Source organism: Lucilia cuprina, chromosome 2 (genome assembly GCF_022045245.1).
Source record: "Lucilia cuprina isolate Lc7/37 chromosome 2, ASM2204524v1, whole genome shotgun sequence".
Classification (NCBI taxonomy): Eukaryota; Metazoa; Arthropoda; class Insecta; order Diptera; family Calliphoridae; genus Lucilia; species Lucilia cuprina.
The window spans coordinates 24394506-24413114 of NC_060950.1; the positions used below are offsets into that span (position 1 = coordinate 24394506).

General features: G+C 30.4%; 4 protein-coding genes and 1 long non-coding RNA gene across 7 annotated transcripts in view; 2 read left to right on the forward strand and 3 right to left on the reverse strand.

Annotated features, from left to right (window-relative positions):
* Nucleotides 1-11461, forward strand: part of LOC111679041 (endoplasmic reticulum lectin 1) — a 21967-nt gene extending 10506 nt beyond the window's left edge. Inside the window, exons 2-5 of the mRNA XM_046946120.1 lie at nt 8661-9567; nt 9635-9749; nt 9813-10648; nt 10707-11461. Of these exons, the coding sequence (XP_046802076.1) occupies nt 9415-9567; nt 9635-9749; nt 9813-10648; nt 10707-11210 (1608 nt within the window). The 5' untranslated portion in view covers nt 8661-9414 and the 3' untranslated portion in view covers nt 11211-11461. The remainder of the gene's footprint in view (nt 1-8660; nt 9568-9634; nt 9750-9812; nt 10649-10706) is intronic.
* LOC111679049 (tubulin-folding cofactor B) lies at nt 1004-2066 on the reverse strand. The gene has a single exon (XM_023440535.2). It carries the CDS (start codon nt 1975-1977, stop codon nt 1255-1257), a length of 723 nt encoding a protein of 240 aa, XP_023296303.2. The 5' UTR covers nt 1978-2066; the 3' UTR covers nt 1004-1254.
* Nucleotides 3783-8783, reverse strand: LOC124418779. Of its 2 annotated transcripts, none has more exons than XR_006940204.1 (3): nt 8644-8783; nt 8171-8583; nt 3783-4097 (listed from the first exon to the last, which is right to left on the reverse strand). It is a non-coding gene; the product is annotated as an uncharacterized LOC124418779 (long non-coding RNA). The 2 variants fall into 2 exon arrangements; XR_006940203.1 differs by lacking the exon at nt 3783-4097 and adding an exon at nt 4580-4638.
* Nucleotides 11330-12666, reverse strand: LOC111679052 (intraflagellar transport protein 43 homolog). Its single transcript, XM_023440539.2, has 5 exons — nt 12481-12666; nt 12080-12423; nt 11994-12017; nt 11809-11928; nt 11330-11743 (listed from the first exon to the last, which is right to left on the reverse strand). The coding sequence occupies exons 1-5, from the start codon at nt 12517-12519 to the stop codon at nt 11473-11475; spliced, it is 798 nt and encodes a 265-aa protein (XP_023296307.2). The 5' UTR covers nt 12520-12666; the 3' UTR covers nt 11330-11472.
* LOC111679044 (PRKCA-binding protein) lies at nt 12646-18390 on the forward strand. Of its 2 annotated transcripts, XM_046946111.1 has the most exons (6): nt 12646-12785; nt 13510-13708; nt 14081-14140; nt 14245-14547; nt 16572-16683; nt 16752-18390. In XM_046946111.1, the coding sequence occupies exons 2-6, from the start codon at nt 13662-13664 to the stop codon at nt 18237-18239; spliced, it is 2010 nt and encodes a 669-aa protein (XP_046802067.1). In that variant the 5' UTR covers nt 12646-12785; nt 13510-13661; the 3' UTR covers nt 18240-18390. The 2 variants fall into 2 exon arrangements, with proteins under 2 accessions (XP_046802067.1, XP_046802070.1); XM_046946114.1 differs by lacking the exons at nt 14081-14140; nt 14245-14547.
* The last annotated feature ends 219 nt before the right edge of the window (nt 18391-18609 follow it).

Consider the following 18609-nt stretch of genomic DNA (forward strand, 5'->3'; position numbering starts at 1 on the left):
CTATCTATCTATCTATCTATCTATCTATCTATCTATCTATCTATCTATCTATCTATCTATCTATCTATCTATCTATCTATCTATCTATCTATCTATCTATCTATCTATCTATCTATCTAATTATCTATAAGTCGTCTGTTTGTCTTTCTATCTATCTATTAGAAATGTACCGTGATTAGTAGAAGCCTCTACCGAAACATGTTTCAAACGGTTTTTATCATCAGAATGGATAATGGCCAAGGACTGTCAATTCAGCAACACAAGAAAATAGAACAAATTCCACAGGGTTTTAAATAATTTTTTATAACAAATCAATCCCACATTCGTAATTCAGCTCTGGGTGGAGGCAGACCGTCGCGCGTCGTTGCCATTATCGCTTAAGGGTAATCAGGCCGTCCTTTTTGCTCTGCCTTCGAGAGTTTTACGTTTCAAGCAGCATTGGCTAATGTGTGACGTCAGATAACTGTACCGAGTTACAGTTTTTTCTTGAGGTGCATAATTGGCCATGCGCAATCGTGTTAACTTAACCTAAGTTTTTAATTTGAAACATATGAGCTAGTTTTTTCTAGCTAGAATTGGTGATGGCGTTGTATAATTTTAATTACTGGCCAAATAAATCTTAGTTTTCGAAACTAAGTAACTTAAAGAACAAACAAACAAATCAATCCCAAAGCTTTTCGGACGGCAGCGAGCCTCAAACGGACAAAGGGTGTCTTTAAAATACCGGTTACTATATTCCAATTGTAATCGTTTTTCTTTTAATTAGAGCTTGAATCTGATTTGCTCGTCAATGATAATTTGTGCTAGTTGTTTTTAATTCATATGGGCCTTGCAAAGAAAAAGAATATGTAAAATTTTATTATAAAAACACCGTTATATTGAAATGCATTAGGTGATGAGTAAATTTATTTTTTAATTAAAAATTTAAAACTAAAAGAAACATACATTTTTAATTCAAAAATATTGTAAAAAATTGCAAAATACTTTGTAAGTTGTTTTTAAATTTATTATTTTTAATAATTATTAATAATATCAGTATTTATATACTAAATTAAAATCTTATCTACTAATTGTGAAGCAGCTAAAGAAAAAAGAGGTCATTCTTAATTACGTTTCCTTTTTTTTTTTGTTGCTTGTTTTATTAAAACAGAAAATATGTATTCTCTACGACAAGTATAATATGCATATTTCTATTTTGTGACTGAGATTTATTTTGTGACTCCAAACATTTTCTTATAGATTTATGCCATTCATTTAGATTTCATCTTCTAAATTAAAATCTTCTTCAGGAAAGTCACCTACTTCTACGGCAAGTGGCGAAACGAAACCACCGTAATTAGGTGGACAAGTAAAATAACGATGACCCTGTACGGAACCATCATTCTTGCCTAATGGTTCATCATATTTAACTCCAATAAATATAGCAGATTTACCCTCCAAAGGTCCATTATACATGATAGTGCCACGACGGGTGGGACAACCTTTAACTGTAACCTGACAGCGTGAACCTACTGTGCATAATGCAGCCTTCTGCTTTTCCAGTTCTTCCTTCTCCTTGCGTTTGGCCTCTTCTCGTTGTTGTTCCTCTTCGTTGTACTTGCCCATACGGTTGCGTTTGAGGAAACTTCTCACCGTATTTTCTTTCTGATCATATTCTGATTCGGCCAAAACAAACTTTTCCACCGGTTCATCACTCAAATCCCAACAAAAGTTATCTTTAACATGAAATCTCATGCCTGGTTCTATGGGCAATGCACCCAACATCATGGAATCGTCAGCCAGTGACGTCATTAATTGCTCACCTTTCAGTAGTTCAACCACCATGGTGCCGGCATTACCACCAGTGATAATTTGCAATTTATTCTTGAGTTCACCAACTGTCATTGATTTTGGAAATTTAATATCAAATGCAATATTATCCGTCTTGGAATTTGTTATATTTATTTTAATAAAGTCTGAAGTACTGGTAGAAATCATTTTATATTATTTTTACTTCCTAGTTTATTTAAAATTAATAAAAACTTGTTAAAGGTTGAGTAAAATAAACTTTTTTGATTGATTTGTTTTAAAAAGGTGTTGCCACTACTAGTAGACAAAGAATTGCAAAACCATATGACTCACAATAAAATTCATGTTGTTGTTGTTTATGTAAAACGTTCCAATGGGGTGACCAGTTTTTTTTTGTTGATTTTAATTTTTGTAAAAATCACAAATGATTATCGATTTCTATCAGAATATGATTCATGAGCATCGAACAATGATTGAGAAAATTAGTTTATTTTCAAGATTAGTAAAATATTATTCGACAAAAATTTCTTATATTTAATATATTTTTAACTGCCAGTTTCTCTAAAAGCGAAAGAAAATTTTTATACCCTACACCACTTTAGTGGGAAGGGTATATAGGGTTTGTGCTAATGTTTGTAACATAGAAAAATATTAAAAGTTTTAACTGAGTGTTATTGGCCAATTAAGAACACGCAATTAACAAAAACAATAAAACAATGATTTCGGAAGAAAAACAACTTAATATTTTAAGTAAATTGCAATTTTCTGATTTGTTTTATTTATTATTGTTTTAAATATTTATGTAACATTTTTACAAAATTTGTCATTTTACAAAAGTAAAAAACAGCTATTCATTGTTTATATTTTTGAGTGAAAAGTTGGCAATACTAACAAAGTTAACTGAACTTAAATCCATAACTGAAAAACACAATCATCGGTTAAAGTTCGCCTAAATTTGTTACGAGTTTAATCTAACAGCAAGTTATTAAGTCTAATTTAACTGAGTAGTAAGAAACTCTCTCTAAGATAATAACTGCCGGTCCACACTAGGAAACTTTTTTTGGGAAACTTTTGATTTTGCGTGAGAGAGAAAGAGAAAGCATATCATTCATCTCTCTCGCGGTACGGAGTTTCTCGTACTCGGAAACTTGTTTTGTTTTGTTATTCTTCTCATTCGTACAACAACAAATCAATTCAATTAATACGTAGTTTCTGAAACAAAAGTTTATATGTGTGGACATTAAGGAAACTTCAAAAGAGAATTAAGAAAAAGTTTCTCAACAAAAGTTTCCTAGTGTGGACCAGGTCTATGTAACTTTACTGCAGTAATCATGATTACTGAAAAAAAACTAAGTTAAAAATTCATTGCTCTATATAATAAAACTCAAATTTTTGTTTAAGGTATCCTCGGAAAATAATCTCTAATCATTCCGAAAACAATCTCGGAATTCTCCAAAAATATTCAAAAAGGTTTTAAAGTTGTTAAAAAAGATTCATAAAAAATCGAAATTTTTATAAAAAAAAATTTATGAAAAATCTTAAATTTTCATGCTTTGGTCTACGTGTTTTACCCGACGTATGACATTAGTTGTTTTTTTTCGCAAAAATCTTCCACATGGACACATGTATTTTATTTATAAAGTTTATAAACAAGAAATAATATTGTGTTCATATATGTTTACTTATAAACAAATACATAATACGTAAAAAAAATATTTATAGTTCTTTATTATTCTTTTTTGTTTATTTAGAAGATAAGGGTAAAAACAAAATGTAAAAAGCCGGCTATTTTTTATTGTTTTGTTTTATATTTTTTGTAAACTTCTATTTTCTATACAAGTTTATTTTAGTATTTGTTTATGATTTTATACCTTGAGGCAGTTTATTTTTTTATTTATTGCTTTTAATAAAACATATACCTATACAAATATAATATGTTCATAATATAATGTTAAAAAGTTTATATTAAAATTTTCAAAATGTGTTTGGTAAAAATATATATAATTTTTCCATAAAAATACTTTTTAAATTGTTTAAAAAAATAAATTTTTAGAATTTTAAATATATTATCGATTCTATTTCTTTGACTATATAATTATAATTATATATAATTAAAAAACCTCCTAAATGTTCAATATAAATCTAAAACTTATCAAAATTAAACCGATTTAGAACGGGTTTTTGAATTGGCAATCAAATGACAATTAAAAAACAGATTAGTTAATCTGAATATATTTTGATTCTGATGTTAATCTCCTTTGATGTTTTTGAGTACAGATTAAACTTCGCAGTGTTGCCATACAAAACAACTGAAAACGTCCATGTTTGTTATCAAAACAATGCATGTTTTATAAAAAAAAGATGAAAACAATTGTAAATGCAAGAAGAAAATTCAGTTGTAATTCAGGTCTGAGTTGGGGATCAACTCTCACGTCATCGTTTTTATTTCTTAAGGACAGTCAGGCTTGTGCTTGTTGCTGGGCTTTCGACAGAATTACTTCTCACCCCGCACTAATATAATGCACTACTTCGTATAACTGTTCTAAGTTATGCGTTGTCTTCATTAAACGCGTGCTTTCGTTTTACCTCAGAGTGAGGTTATGTTTTTAACTGGTGGAGACCATAAACTACTCACTATATAACCTGGTGGAGACAATTTAAACTCAAATATTTACTGATGGAGACCATTAAAACTCTAAAACTTTTTTATGGTGGAGACCATTAATACTTTTGATGAAATTAACTCCGAATGCTCCAACTTCCTATATGAAGGTATAGGTCGTTTGGTGGGGTTTTCTCTGAACAAACGTGTGATAACCTGGCAATATGAGTGCTTAATGTACCGCCATCCTAATTAAAACCCGAAAAAAAGAAAATTAATGAAAACTTAAATTTTTTGAGTCGAAATTCAGGTCTGAGCGTTATTCCCCGCTCGCGTCATCGCCGTTATTTTTTAAGGACGCTCAGTCTTGGTGCGTCTCAATTGAGTGTATTACTCCGTAAAACTTTTTCCAAGTTGAGTGTTGTTTGCATAATTTACGTGCTTTCGTTTAACTTACCTTGTTAGAGGTTATGTTTGATTAAATTGGTGGAGACCAAATAATACTTTTGATTAATTAATTGTTCGGGGCTCCAACTTCCTATATAAAGCTAGAGGTCGATTGGATGGCTCTCTCAGAACCAACGTGGGATAACCTGGCATTTTGAGTGTTTAATACACCGCCAACAAACTACAGAGTTTAAAAGGAAAACTTCAAATTTAAAACAAAAAATATATATTGTGAAGTCCCCATAATTTATAATAATCGATAAATCAAACATTTTAATGTTTTTTTAACTGTATTGATATTTTTGACATCAGCTGTTTACACTTTTGCATTTCTTGCTTAAGTTTAAACCGCCTCCATTGGGCGTTTAAACTAGCAAATAAAATTAGCTGATTGAGGGCGGGTTTCTTACTACTCAGTTAAACTAGGCTCTTAGATTAAACTCGGAACAAATTTAGACGGATGATTGTGTTTTTCAGTTATGGATTTAAGTTCAGTTAACTTTGACAGTACTGTCAACTTTTCACTCAAAAACATAAACAATGGACATCTTTTTTTGCAAATAATACTTTTGTAAAATGAAAATTTTAGAAAAATGTTAAATAAACATTTAAAACAAAACAAATCAGAAAATTGCAATTAACTTAAAATATAAAGTTTTTGTTCTTCCGAAATCATTGTTTTATTGTTTTAGATAATTGTGATTTCTCACTTATAACTTAAGTTTAAACTAAGATAATAAGTAACGTTACTGTTTACTGAAAACACACAAAACATATATTAAACTAGGTTTAAACTAAGAATGTAGATTATTTTTATCTGAAAAACCCGCCCTGAGTATTTAAAAACAACTTTTGAGGATTAATTTTAATTTGATTTCCTAATCCTTTACCTAAAGATTGGCCCTTTAGAAAATGTGCATCACAAGGTCGTTTTTAATTTATAAAGAGGAGATATTTTTTTGTTTTTATTAAAAATATTCCATTAATACCGATACGTGTTAGTCCTATATAAATTTGTAGGTATGAATTTTGTTTATATCAGCTAAATTTATTGCAACTTTAGCATTTTCTTTTAAATATTTAAATAAACGTAGTTTAATAAACCTGTCGTAGACCTTTATATTTGTTTGTATATAAATATAAATAAACTAATTCTGCCTCTCTCACTCTCTTTACTCTCGAATTGTTTTAATTGCGTCTTGTTAAATATTAAACACATTTTATTAAAAAAAACATTTTGTATTAACATTTTTTTCGAGTATGTGTATGTTTATTAATTAAATATTTATTGATTTGTATAGAGCGTGTGTTTGTTTTTGTTCTAGTATTTTTAATATTTAGCAAAACAAATGTTTGCTACGTGACTAAATTCGTAACAAAAACATATTAAAACGTTTTAAGTTTTATTACAAGATTTTATAAAAAAATAAATAATTTTAGGATAAAATTACATCATAATAAACGTGATAATTATCTCAAAAAACACAGGTCAACAAAATTTAAAAAAGAACCCCCGAGACCAAACTATACTTAGAATTGAACAACGCTTAAACCGAATTTTATCTTCTGATGATAACAGAACAGCCTCGTTTAACAGTACGTTTAGGTACCACCGATGTAGGGTTAATCTTTAAAACCATTTTTGCTTTTGTAATAGATTTTAAACTTCAAAATTTAAAAAATTTGTAAATTTTGTCATACCGTGTTATGAATAACTTAGGGCGGTCTTTTGAGACTAAGATAGAGCGGGTTTTTTCTGATAAAAATAATCTTAATTCTTTGGTTAAACCTGGTTTAATATATGTTTTTCAGTAATCGGTAAAGTTACTTATTATCTAAGTTTAACTGAGTGTAATTGGTCAATTAAACCTAAGTTATAAGTGAGAACACACAATCAACAAAAACAAAAATAATGAATTCAGAAGAAGAAAAACTTAATATTTTAAGTAAATATTAATTTTCTGATTTCTTTTATCGATATTATTATTGTTTAAAATGTTTATTTATATTATTTTTAAAATTTTATATTTTATAAAAGTGATATTTGCTAAAAACAGCTGTTCATTGTTTATGTTTTTATAATCAATTTATTTTTAGATTAACTAATCGGATTATTAATTGAAATTTAACTCAACTCAAAAACCCCCTCTTAAAGTTCGGAGAGAGTCCCCCAATCGACCTATACCTTCATATAGGAAGTTGGATCCCTGAACAAATTATAAATCCAAAGTATTATATGGTTTCCACCAGTTTAATTCAAAATAACCACAATGAGGTAAGTGAAACGAAAGCACGCAATTAATGCAAACAATGCATAACTTGGAAACAGTTATACGGAGTAACAAAATTAATTGGTGCGATTGAGATTCAATTCTGTCGAAAGCTTGACAACAAATACAAGCCTGACCGTCCTTATAAAATAAGGGCGATGACGCGAAAGTTGTTCCCCAACTCAGACCTGAGTTACGACTGTAATCATTAAAAACAATTAAATAATAATGAATTTGGAGGAAAAAAACTTAATATTTTATGCAAATAGTAAATTTTCTTATTTGGTTTATCAATATTATAACAGCTGTTTTGTTTATGTTTTTGAGTGAAAAAACAAAATCATCAGTTAATGTCCGTTTAAACATATTCCCAGTTTAAGTAGTATCTATATCTAAAAATTGTATCTAAATTGACTTTGAATTAAATCAAATTTCCGTTTTTATTCCCTTTCGGTACTGTTTGACGACCTATCATATTTGGTTTGTAAAATTCCATAAATTTAGCGAAAATTTTCTGTAAATTATACAAAATATGGCGACATTTTAAAACCGTATTAAGTAGGGTTCTATAAGTCGACTTTCGAAAAGTCGATAACACGACTATCGTCTATGAAAAAAGTCGAAAAGTCGACTTTGTAAATAAAAGTCGAAAAGTCGGAAAGAGTCGAAAAGTCGGAAAATGTCGAAAAAAGTCGAAAGAAGTCGAAAAAAGTCGAAAATAGACGGAAAAATTCGAAAAAAGTCGAAAAGTCAGAAAAAGTCGAAATTAGAAAGAAGTCGAAAAAATTACAACAAATAGAAAAAATATTAATACAATTTTTTTATTAATAATAATAATATAATGTTAAATGGCAACATTATAAATTTACGCTTCTGGCTTCGGAAAAAGTCGAAAATAGTCGGAAAAAGTCGAAAAAAGTGGAAAAGTCGACTATTTATAAAATATTAAAAGTCGAAAAATCGACTTTTAACTAAATGCAAAAAGTCGAAAATGAACGACGATAAGCTTTAAACTGTTTTTGTATCTTTTATAGTTTAGGAGATATGAGGTTAACGAATTTACCATTTTTAAACCCCTAATCATCCGAATTTCCAAAAATCCCGTCTTAGTGGATCTATTTGGTGGGAGACCAACCTCCTGTCCATATTTCAGCTCTTTAGCTAAAACCGTTTCTTGTAAATATTCGGCCACCATAGTGTTTGAAGACAACAAGAGCTTTACTGAAAGGCACACCAGACATCGCGCTCTATTATGGGTGTGTGTTAGTGATTCTGCTGAGATCAATGGTATAATAATAAGTATGTATCCCAAGGTTACCCCCTAAATGCGGTAATCAGCTTCCGTCCATTGCCTCTAGGTAATACCATGTCACCACTAGCCGACCGACCACCACCTGCCTAGATGAATAGGGAGGTATACAATTTCCACTCTCTTGTGGGCATTTTTCCAGGAGACCATCATGATGACTCCTCTTTCTTGAAAATAAAGACGTTCTTTATAAACAAATAAATAATTAATTAACACCATTTACTTACATTTTTTAATCTTCTAGATCTCACAAATATGCCAAATCTAGATTTCAATAAACACTTTTGGGTATTAAACAAAAACAAACATCGCCTGGAAAACCATTTACAACATAGTTATTAACAATTTAACTAAATTAAACCCAAAACTTGCTGTTTCTTTGCACAATGACTCCCGTTATAGTAGTATAGCATACAATCTTATTAATTTCAATTTTTAGTAAACAATTATTTATTTGCACACACACACATGCAGAAAACAGTTTGGCGCAAAAAATTCTAGCAGAATTTCTTTTCGCAGTCGGCAGAATTAACATCAACTGCACTTCCCATTTCAAATACACATGTTCGATACCCTAGCCCTTTACGGTATGACATACATACAATGTAAAAAGGTTGACGTCAACGAAGCTGGTTTGATGTCAACGAAGCTGGTTTGAAGTAGCAGCGACTCGAATTAGACGCGTAAAAACGCGAAAACGCGGCTTTGACATTTTTGGTTCGGCGGCTAGGCTTAGTCGGCTTAAGCCGAATCGGTCCAAGTCTCTGGTCTTCTCTAGTTTGTGTATTACTGAAAGCAGCAGCTGCTTAAAACCTCTTAATTAGTTTATACAGTACAATAACAAAATAAATCAAAACAAATAATTCACAATAGAGTTTGACATTTGACAATAAAAATCTATCGAAAAGAGGAAAAAACACGTAGCCGAAAAAACAATAGAACTGGTAAAGGAAAAACAAATAAATTAATGATTTAAATTAATTTATTTGTCTCGTACAATGTTGGAAAAGGGATATTATATGCATTTGCTAACATGGCTGCTACTAGTCACTAATTACAATTGGTTAGCCAAAGCGCACGATGCCAAAGACTTTGATGATACAATTTTGTACAAAATTGATTTTGATGTTCCGGATTTCGATAAAAATCCTGTAAGTATTTGAGGGATGAAAATTCCTAAAAAAAAACTTTTTATTAATAATGATTATAAAATATTAGGAACTCAAAGAACATGTGCGAACATTTTATACCCATGAACATGAAAAATATGATTGTGTCATACCCAATGTCCAGGAAACAAAAGAAGAGGAAATCTATAATAAAGGAAATATAAGTGAGTAGTTTAATGAAAAACACCATTCTTACGAAACTAAAGGTAAAATGTAAAATATTTCAGATCCACTTATTCTGCTTACTCCCATGTTTACCAAACCCAGTTGTTCCTATCGCATTGAGGCCTACTGGTCATATGAAATTTGCCATGGCTATCATGTACGCCAATATCACGAAGAACGTGAGGGTAAAGCTGTTAAATTTCAAGAATACTATTTAGGCATAAGGAATGATGAAGATTTTAAGAAATTGGAAGAAGAGTGGGAAGAGAAGAGCAAAGCTGGCCCCATCAAATATAAAACAACTAAAATCGACAACATAAATTATCCTTACTTTGAAATGGTACTAACAGGCGGCACAATTTGTGATATAATTAATGCTCCACGTACCACTGTTTTGCGTTATGTCTGTTATCCACATGGCAAGAATGAAATTTATTCATTCAAAGAGACCTCATCGTGTAATTATGAAGCCATAATTCTAACATCTGCTTTATGTGCCTTCTTGGCTTTTCATCCGGAGGAGTATAAAGAGGTGCCTATTAAATGCTACAATTCTCCCACAGAGCCTAATAAGCCTTTGAGTATGTTGCGTCAAGAATTGAGTGATATGCAATTGTCTTTCGATGATTTACCAATGGCAAAAGAAGGTAATGACGCTGCCTCTACACTGGTGCAAAAAACTAATGACGATCAACGGTTTGTTTTTATGAATCGTTTAGGTGATGATGTTGATAAATTGGTATTTAGTTTAATCAAGGAACGTGGTAATGGTTTAATAATGCAACAAGAGGGCACTACCGGTGAAAGTAGTGTAGTTAAACAGCCGCCTACTTCACCGGTTGTCTCTGACATATCACCACTTTTGGAATTTATTAAGGGCACAACTTGTTTGACTGGGGTAAGTAAAAGAAGATAAAAGAAAACTTTTATTTATTACATAAATTTCCATTAAACAGGGATCTGGTTGGTGGAAGTATGAATTTTGTTATGGCAACTATGTGCGACAATTTCACAAAGATAAAAAGTCGGAAACTGAACTATTTTTAGGCCACTTTGATACCCAGGCTCATCGTCAGTGGATACAAATGAATCCGGATAAGAGGCCACAAGAGCAATCATCTTCTATTTGGCATCATTATGAAAAAGGTTCGAAATGTGATCGTACCGGTTTGCCGCGAGAAGTTGATGTTAAATTGACTTGCAGCGGTTTGGGTTCAATGAATCCTACGGCTGTTTCCATGTATCTCTTGGAACCTAAAACTTGTCAGTATATTTTGGTATTTGAGTCGCCAATGGTTTGCATGCTGATGGGTTACACCGACGAATATGGTCTGATAGATGATGAAAAACTACAAAAGGTTTTGCTGGAGAAAGATGCCACCGTTACCACCACTGGCAGCAGCATTAACAATAATGAATCGCCAGTGCCTGCGGCCACACCAGTGGATGTTAGACTATAGTTTATTACTATCATCTATTTTATTGTGATTATTTTTTTGGGAATTTTTTTAAATATAAATATTGTCACATTCATTTGGACTTACTGATTGCCCAGAAGGTAAATGAAATTTAAAAAATGTTGACCTTTCTAAACTAAGTAGTAGACGACATGTATTTTCTTTAAATATTGTAACTTAAAATCGTAAAATAATAATGTAATTAAGTATTTAATAAAAAAACATAAATAAGTTATGTAAATAATTACAGAGTATGTCTCTCTAGTTAATCATTATTTGGTTTAGGCAGTTCATCTGGTTTTAATTCTAAATTTTTCCTTTTATTTTCCAGTGGCTTGTCGGCATTTATTTCCGCCACTACATCCGTAAAAAGTTTTTCCCATTCCCATACCTCGTCAGCTTCATCTAAAGATTCTTGAGGCTGCAAGCATTTCGTTAAAATAGATAAATCAACATCTTCAATAGCCGAAAATGCATTCTGAGCCAATAAGTCTGAATTTAACTCCTTTAAAGTAACGACACGATTAACTGCAACTCTAAATATATTGATTTTTTTAATTATATTTTCAATTTCATTATTTTATTATAAATTTGCACTTACGAAGGTGGTTCGGCAATTTCACTCATCAACATGTCATCTTTAATGTCATCCAAATCTGGTATAATGGGTATATCATCAGTTGGCGAATTGTTAGCGGATGACTTAAAGCCAAAACGATCACTGATAAACGAGATGCAAGTACAATAAAAAATTAATTTGAAATATAGAAAAAAATATAAACTTACTCTTCAAAAGATCCCTTCTTAGATCTGAAATTTAATTGTTTTATAGACGATTTAAGATTATAAGTAATAATCCTATTGATACCTACTTTAACTTATTACCCACAGCCGAATCAGCCCAACCTCCCGATATTCGTCTTAACACTGGAGGACGTTTAGAGTCTGATGAAGAATTTAAGGCACTTGATATATCACCACCACCAGCAAAACTGCCACTTGTTTGTGCCGACGATATATTATTACTTGTAGACGCTGAAAGTTGTTGATTTTGCTCCGCAGACGACTTCATATCCAGCGTTATATCAATGGATAAATCAGGATTATTTGAGCCAGCCAGTTGGCCGCTAGAATTGTTCATAACACTAGCAGAGGTTTGAGCGGAGTCTTTGAGTACATCACGACTTTTAGAGCGACGTCCTTTACGAGCAGTTGTCTGCAATAGGAAAATACAATAAGTAAAATACTTGATTAAAATTCTATAATAACTAACTTTTCTAATGGACATTTTTAATTCTTCTGCCCAATCCATTATGAATATTATTTTTTTTTTTTTTTTGTAAAACTATCTTCAAGTTATTAAAAGAAAATATTTATTTTCTATATATTTATAGAAAACTTTATTATTATTAATCTAATGTTTTCAGTGTTTTGTTTGTATCCAAATCCGGTCACTATAGCAACAAGTTGTTTTTGTGTTTTGTCTGGCTAAATTGCTATTACAAGAAACTCTCTATTACAGACTGTAAGCAGTTAATATACTGTTTAAATGGCTTCAAAACCGGTTTATAACAGAGTGTATGTATTTTGTTTTTATTTTTAACAACATTGGGAAAATTATTATATATGTATGTGTGTATGTATCATTATTTCAAAAAGTTTTTGATTCTGCATATTTTCAAATTATCTAAAATATTTTTTTTAATTATGCTATGTATACACTTTTGTTAGATCTTACAACGTTGGCAGTAAAATGTGCAGAAAATGTCTAATAAGAGTGTCAACTTACAAATTTTGTCTTGCAATATTGTCAGTAATGCTAACAACGTTTCAAAGGAAAAATTTTAAGTTCGGACGATTGTTAGACATTTTCTGAACATTTTACTGACAACGTTGTAAGATCTGACAACCGTGTATCACGGCTGAAAATTTTCCGATTTGATTTCATGATTTTGATCATAATTGTTTCGATAGAATTTTAAGGCACAGACTATATGTACATCGTATGTATAACAATACTATCTATCTATCTATCTATCTATCTATCTATCTATCTATCTATCTATCTATCTATCTATCTATCTATCTATCTATCTATCTATCTATCTATCTATCTATCTATCTATCTATCTATCTATCTATCTATCTATCTATCTATCTATCTATCTATCTATCTTATTGACAACACTATCTGTGGCAAACTAATTTACACATTTAACATCTCTGTTTTTCAGTTATTTATATTGACAACTGTCATTGTTATTGTGAATGTTTATATTTTTTCTATTATTTTTGTTATCAGTAAATGCTCCCCGAAAAGTATACTTCATTTCTGTGCTATATTGTTCTCATGTGTTTCCGCAAAAAGAAAAACTATAATTTTTAACAATTTTTTTGTTGATTTTTAACGGTTCATATTGGAATTTCTTATTAAAAACAAATTAAATATACAAAATGTTAACGGATTTAGATGATGATTTCTTCTTCGAAGAAGATAAAATGTAAGTTTTAACTATTTTATGTTTGTTTCTTTACTCGTACCGAATATAATTATTCAACATATGTTGAATGTTCTTGTTTGCGATGGGGTGGTTGATTAAATATTTTCTAAATTTTGCATGGGCATGAGAGAGTGTGTGCATGTGTATAAGTGTTACTGGAGTGTCTTGTAAATTTTCGTTGTTGTGTTTTTTTTTTGTTATGTTGTTGGTTACAAATCAATACTTACAATATATTCTTATTTCTTTTGCAAAACACACAAAATCTTTTTATACATCTTTTTTGTTATATTATTTATAAAAAAAAATTAAACGAAATTAAAAAACAAAAACAATTGTAAATATATTGTATACAAATTAAAAATATAAAAAAAGTTCAAAATCAGCAATGGAAGACAATACTACTACACCTTTACTACCCATAGAGGCCTTATCGTAAGTAATACTTTCATTGCGAAAAACAATTTTTCATTTGATATGTACGAAATGTGGGTGAACGATATCAGCATTTTAACCTACATTGTGTTTTTACTTCAAAGCTTTGACATAACACCGATATGTACGGATCCATTTGAACCTAAAATGGGTGAATTACTGAACATGTCATCAACAGCACCACCAATTGCGGAACTAGCTTCTGTCAATGATTCCACTAATACTGGCACTACAGAAGAATCGTCATTAACGTTAGATACTGATGATTCACCTGCTACCGTTTGTCAACTTGTCGATGATAATTTACTTTCAAATGATGTGACTGCGACCGTCGTTTATACTGCGTCTGCTTTTGAGGCCGATAGGTTTAGTGAACTTGCTAAACAAAAGTTTGAATTAGAAAGATTGTAAGTGGTAGTTTGTTGAAATGCAAATACGAGTGTTTATTTATTTTTAGTATTAGTATTGCTAGAGATTAAAGAAAAATAGTTGCAGATTTAATAGCAATATTTGACCGGATTCTTAAAAACATATTTTTATAAATTATGTTTTACAATTATGATTCATGAATAATTTTATCGATTACAAGATTAAAATGACAAATGTGTGGGGACACTTTTTTTTTTAAAAAAAAAAGGCCAACTCAAAAAAATCTATTCGCGATATATACAACTAGCATACCCTGGGTGCTTCGCTACACTAACTATGTCCAATATCGCAAAAATGTCAAAAAGTACTATCGGAAAAACGAAAAAGTACAAAAATCTTTCTCAATAAATTCTCATTTAATAAGGACCGTGTGTTTCGGTTAATTATTATAAAGAATCTAAAGGGTACCATTTGAAGAATAGAAAAGTTCTAAATAGTTCCCACTTACAGATTATTATTCAATCAAGACCATGTATGTTAAAATTAATGTTGGATATTTTAGAAAATTAAAAAAGTACAATTTATGAGATAAAAATTACTACAAAGTTGTCTCTTAAAGAATCTTATTTAATGAGGACTGTGTATAATCATGTGTTTTTATTTCATATTATGGAACATACATAGATTATCATTTGAAGGAAGAAAAAGTACCAAAAGTGGAATAAAGTTTACCTAAGTGGAAAGTACTAATAAAAAGAGTACAATGTTTCCCCTTTTCGCTTAGAAATATACTTTTTCGAGAATTAAGTTTACAAAATGTTCCGTATTTAAATCTATATATTACAGATATAACTCAAATGATTCAAATCTGCATTCATTTGTTCGAGAAAAATTGTGTGTTTTCAAAAGGTACCAAACAATTTACTCGAATTTGGTCCTATATAGGCCTTAGTACTCGAATTCCAAAATAATATACCAATAGCTTATTTTGTGTGAGTAAATAAACTACTTTTTGAAATTTCATAAAAATTGGCTCAATGAGTATGAATAAAATAAAATTTCCAGTTTTCCATTTTGGTACTTTTTTCACCAGTGAAATAGCAAAAATTTTATTACAATAATATTATTACAGAGTTAGTCCGTAATTTAATAGAAATAATTCAATGAACCGAAAAAGTTTTCTTAATGTGCTAAAAAAAAGTACCATAAATACAGTTTTTTCTTTTTTACACCCAAAAAGGACTGAATTTTAAAAAAGTTCGAAACAGTTGTCTCATAATTTTGGGAGATGTACTCAAAATATTTAGAAAATTTTTGTTATGTTAATTAGTTCAAAAGTTATAAAGGGCCAACAAAAGGTACCAAAATCACATTTGTTACACATTTTTACCCCTTAAAAGTACGAATTTCAAAAAAAGTGCCAGATACCCATCTGCTCATTTTAAGAGTAGATACAGGTGCATTTAAAATTTTTCTTGTATCACTAATATTGTGTAAGATAATTAAGAAAACCTGTTTTACCCGTTTTTTCCCCTTTTTACCCGTGAATGTACAGTCAGTCAGTAACGCTACTCTTTTATATACATATATATAGATTATAAATTTATAGAAAATCTCATTTTACACGTTTTTAGAATAACACTTTTTTGTCAACCATATTTTTTGTTTGTATATCGAGATTTAGAAGGAAATTTTGAAATTCTTATTAAAAACTCGATCACATCTTCCTTTATATTCCATTCAATATCGTAATAAATAATTTAATGCACTGCATGATTAGCATAGAAATAAGTTTATCATAATAAAATGTTATTAACATTTAATTCTTTTATTGTAAATATTATTAAACTATTAGTATAATTTGTCTAATTAGAAATAATTTATAAAATAAGATACTTATACCGATACATAACATTAATCACTGATTCTGATTCTAGCTTATTATTTTATTGCGCTATAAATCCCGCTTGTTTTTCAATGTTTTTAAATTGTATATCATTAATTTGTAATAATATTTTTGATTGAAACCGTAACAATAATTCCAAAATTCTATATTCCTAAGGGGCATGACCGTTAGCACCAAATCAGTGGTTGTAGTCAAAGATGATACCAATCTAATTGGTATAAGCATAGGTGGAGGAGCTCCTTTATGTCCTTGTTTATACATAGTACAGGTAATGATTTTATTCTCTTTTTCTAATCATTTATCTAGATGAAATTCTATTCAAAATTCCAATTTTAGGTATTTGATGGTACACCAGCAGCTCGAGAAGGTTCTTTAGAAAGCGGCGATGAGCTATTGGCCATAAATAATACAAGTGTAAAAGGTAAAACAAAAGTACAAGTGGCCAAGATGATACAGACAGCAACACAACAAGTAATCATACACTACAATAAATTACATGCCGATCCGGAAAGAGGAAAATCTTTGGATATTATATTAAAGAAACTTAAACATCGTATAGTGGACAATATGTCCAGTAATACGGCCGATACATTGGGTTTGTCTAGGGCAATTTTATGCAATGACTCTTTAGTGAAACGCTTAGAAGAATTGGAGGGCACAGAAATGATGTACAAAGGTATGGTGGATCATGCTCGACGTATGCTCAAAGCCTATTATGATCTCTTGCAAACTTATCGGGCGTTTGGAGATTGTTTTATGCGCATCAGTACTAGAGAACCGCAGCTAAGAGCTTCCGAAGCTTTTCGTATGTTCGGTGAATTACATCGTAATTTGGAGAAAGATGGTTTGGATGTGATTAAGAATATTAAACCCATACTCGATGATTTGGGCACATATCTTCATAAGGCCATACCCGATACGAAACTAACTGTAAGACGTTATATGGATGCCAAATTTACCTATTTATCCTATTGTTTAAAAGTCAAAGAAATGGATGATGAGGAGCATAGTTTTGCCGCCATACAGGAACCGTTATACCGCGTTGAAACCGGTAACTATGAATATCGTTTAATATTAAGATGTCGTCAAGATGCCAGGGGTAAATTTGCCAAACTAAGAACAGATGTTTTGGAAAAAATGGAACTGTTGGAATGTAAACATGCCAATGATTTGTCAAAGCAGTTAAGAAATCTACTCGACAGTTTGGCTAAACTGAATAAGACCATTACCGATAGAATGGATACTATACCGAATCTATTTCCCATAGAGGTAGATTTTAAAGATACCGACTTTCAGTATAAATCCAGTGTTTTAGAGCCACAAAAATTGGATGATAACGAAGAAGAAGAACAAAATCAAATTTCCAAAACAAAAGCTAAAAATTCAACGACAGCTGATGATAGTGCTGATGTTATCTGCGGTCTCGAAGCCGTCGAACAGCCAGCTCCTATACTTAATGTTCCAGCAAAAGTACAAGATATTGTAAGCCTAACAGACAATCCAGCAGATAATCTAATGATGGAAACAGCCAATGAAAATGATCAATTGCTTAAGGATCTTGGTTTATTGGACATAGACTTAAGTTCGAAATCAATTTCCTCAACACCAACCCTAAATAAAATCACCTCACCAAATGGTTTTTACGATTTTGATTTATTTCTTAACCAAAATTCTGGTATGACAACAGCCTCCTGCGTCAACGCCGCCGACACAACGACACAATTTGAAACAAAACAAACATCTAGCTCAGCCGCCACCACATCTCAATTGGGTAACGATTTAATGGCTGCTAATGCTCTAGAAACTGATTTGCTATTGCAGTAAAGTTTTATAGTGTTTTTGGATTAACATGTAATTAATTCGTCCCAATTGATACAAAAAAAAAAAAAAATTAGCTAGTTTAATTATTTATACTAAAATATAATTGTATAATTTATATAATAACAATATATTACGAGTACAATTCTATTATTAATTTAACATAGAATTTATTTAGTTTTTGTTTTCTTAAGTTTTTTCCTTTCAGCGTATCTTTTAAAAAAATATTGAATTTCTCTTAAGGTTTTATATATTATTATTTGTCTTATATCTTACTATATGTATGTATGTACCACATTTATATTAAAATTATGTATTAATAAAGAATATATTATTATACATTTGAATAATCATTTCTAAAAGTAAAAAATAACTG

Coding starts and splice junctions, on each gene's coding strand:
- LOC111679049 (XM_023440535.2), bottom strand. CDS start 1,977: ATGATTTCTACCAGTACTTCAGACTTTATTAAAATAAATATAACAAAT.
- LOC111679052 (XM_023440539.2), bottom strand. CDS start 12,519: ATGGATTGGGCAGAAGAATTAAAAATGTCCATTAGAAAA. Junction 12,424..12,480: donor TAAAAATGTCCATTAGAAAA/GTTAGTTATTAT, acceptor TTCCTATTGCAG/ACAACTGCTCGTAAAGGACG. Junction 12,018..12,079: donor GCTGTGGGTAATAAGTTAAA/GTAGGTATCAAT, acceptor ATTAAATTTCAG/ATCTAAGAAGGGATCTTTTG.
- LOC111679044 (XM_046946111.1), top strand. CDS start 13,662: ATGTTAACGGATTTAGATGATGATTTCTTCTTCGAAGAAGATAAAAT. Junction 13,709..14,080: donor TTCTTCGAAGAAGATAAAAT/GTAAGTTTTAAC, acceptor ATATAAAAAAAG/TTCAAAATCAGCAATGGAAG. Junction 16,684..16,751: donor CTTGTTTATACATAGTACAG/GTAATGATTTTA, acceptor TTCCAATTTTAG/GTATTTGATGGTACACCAGC.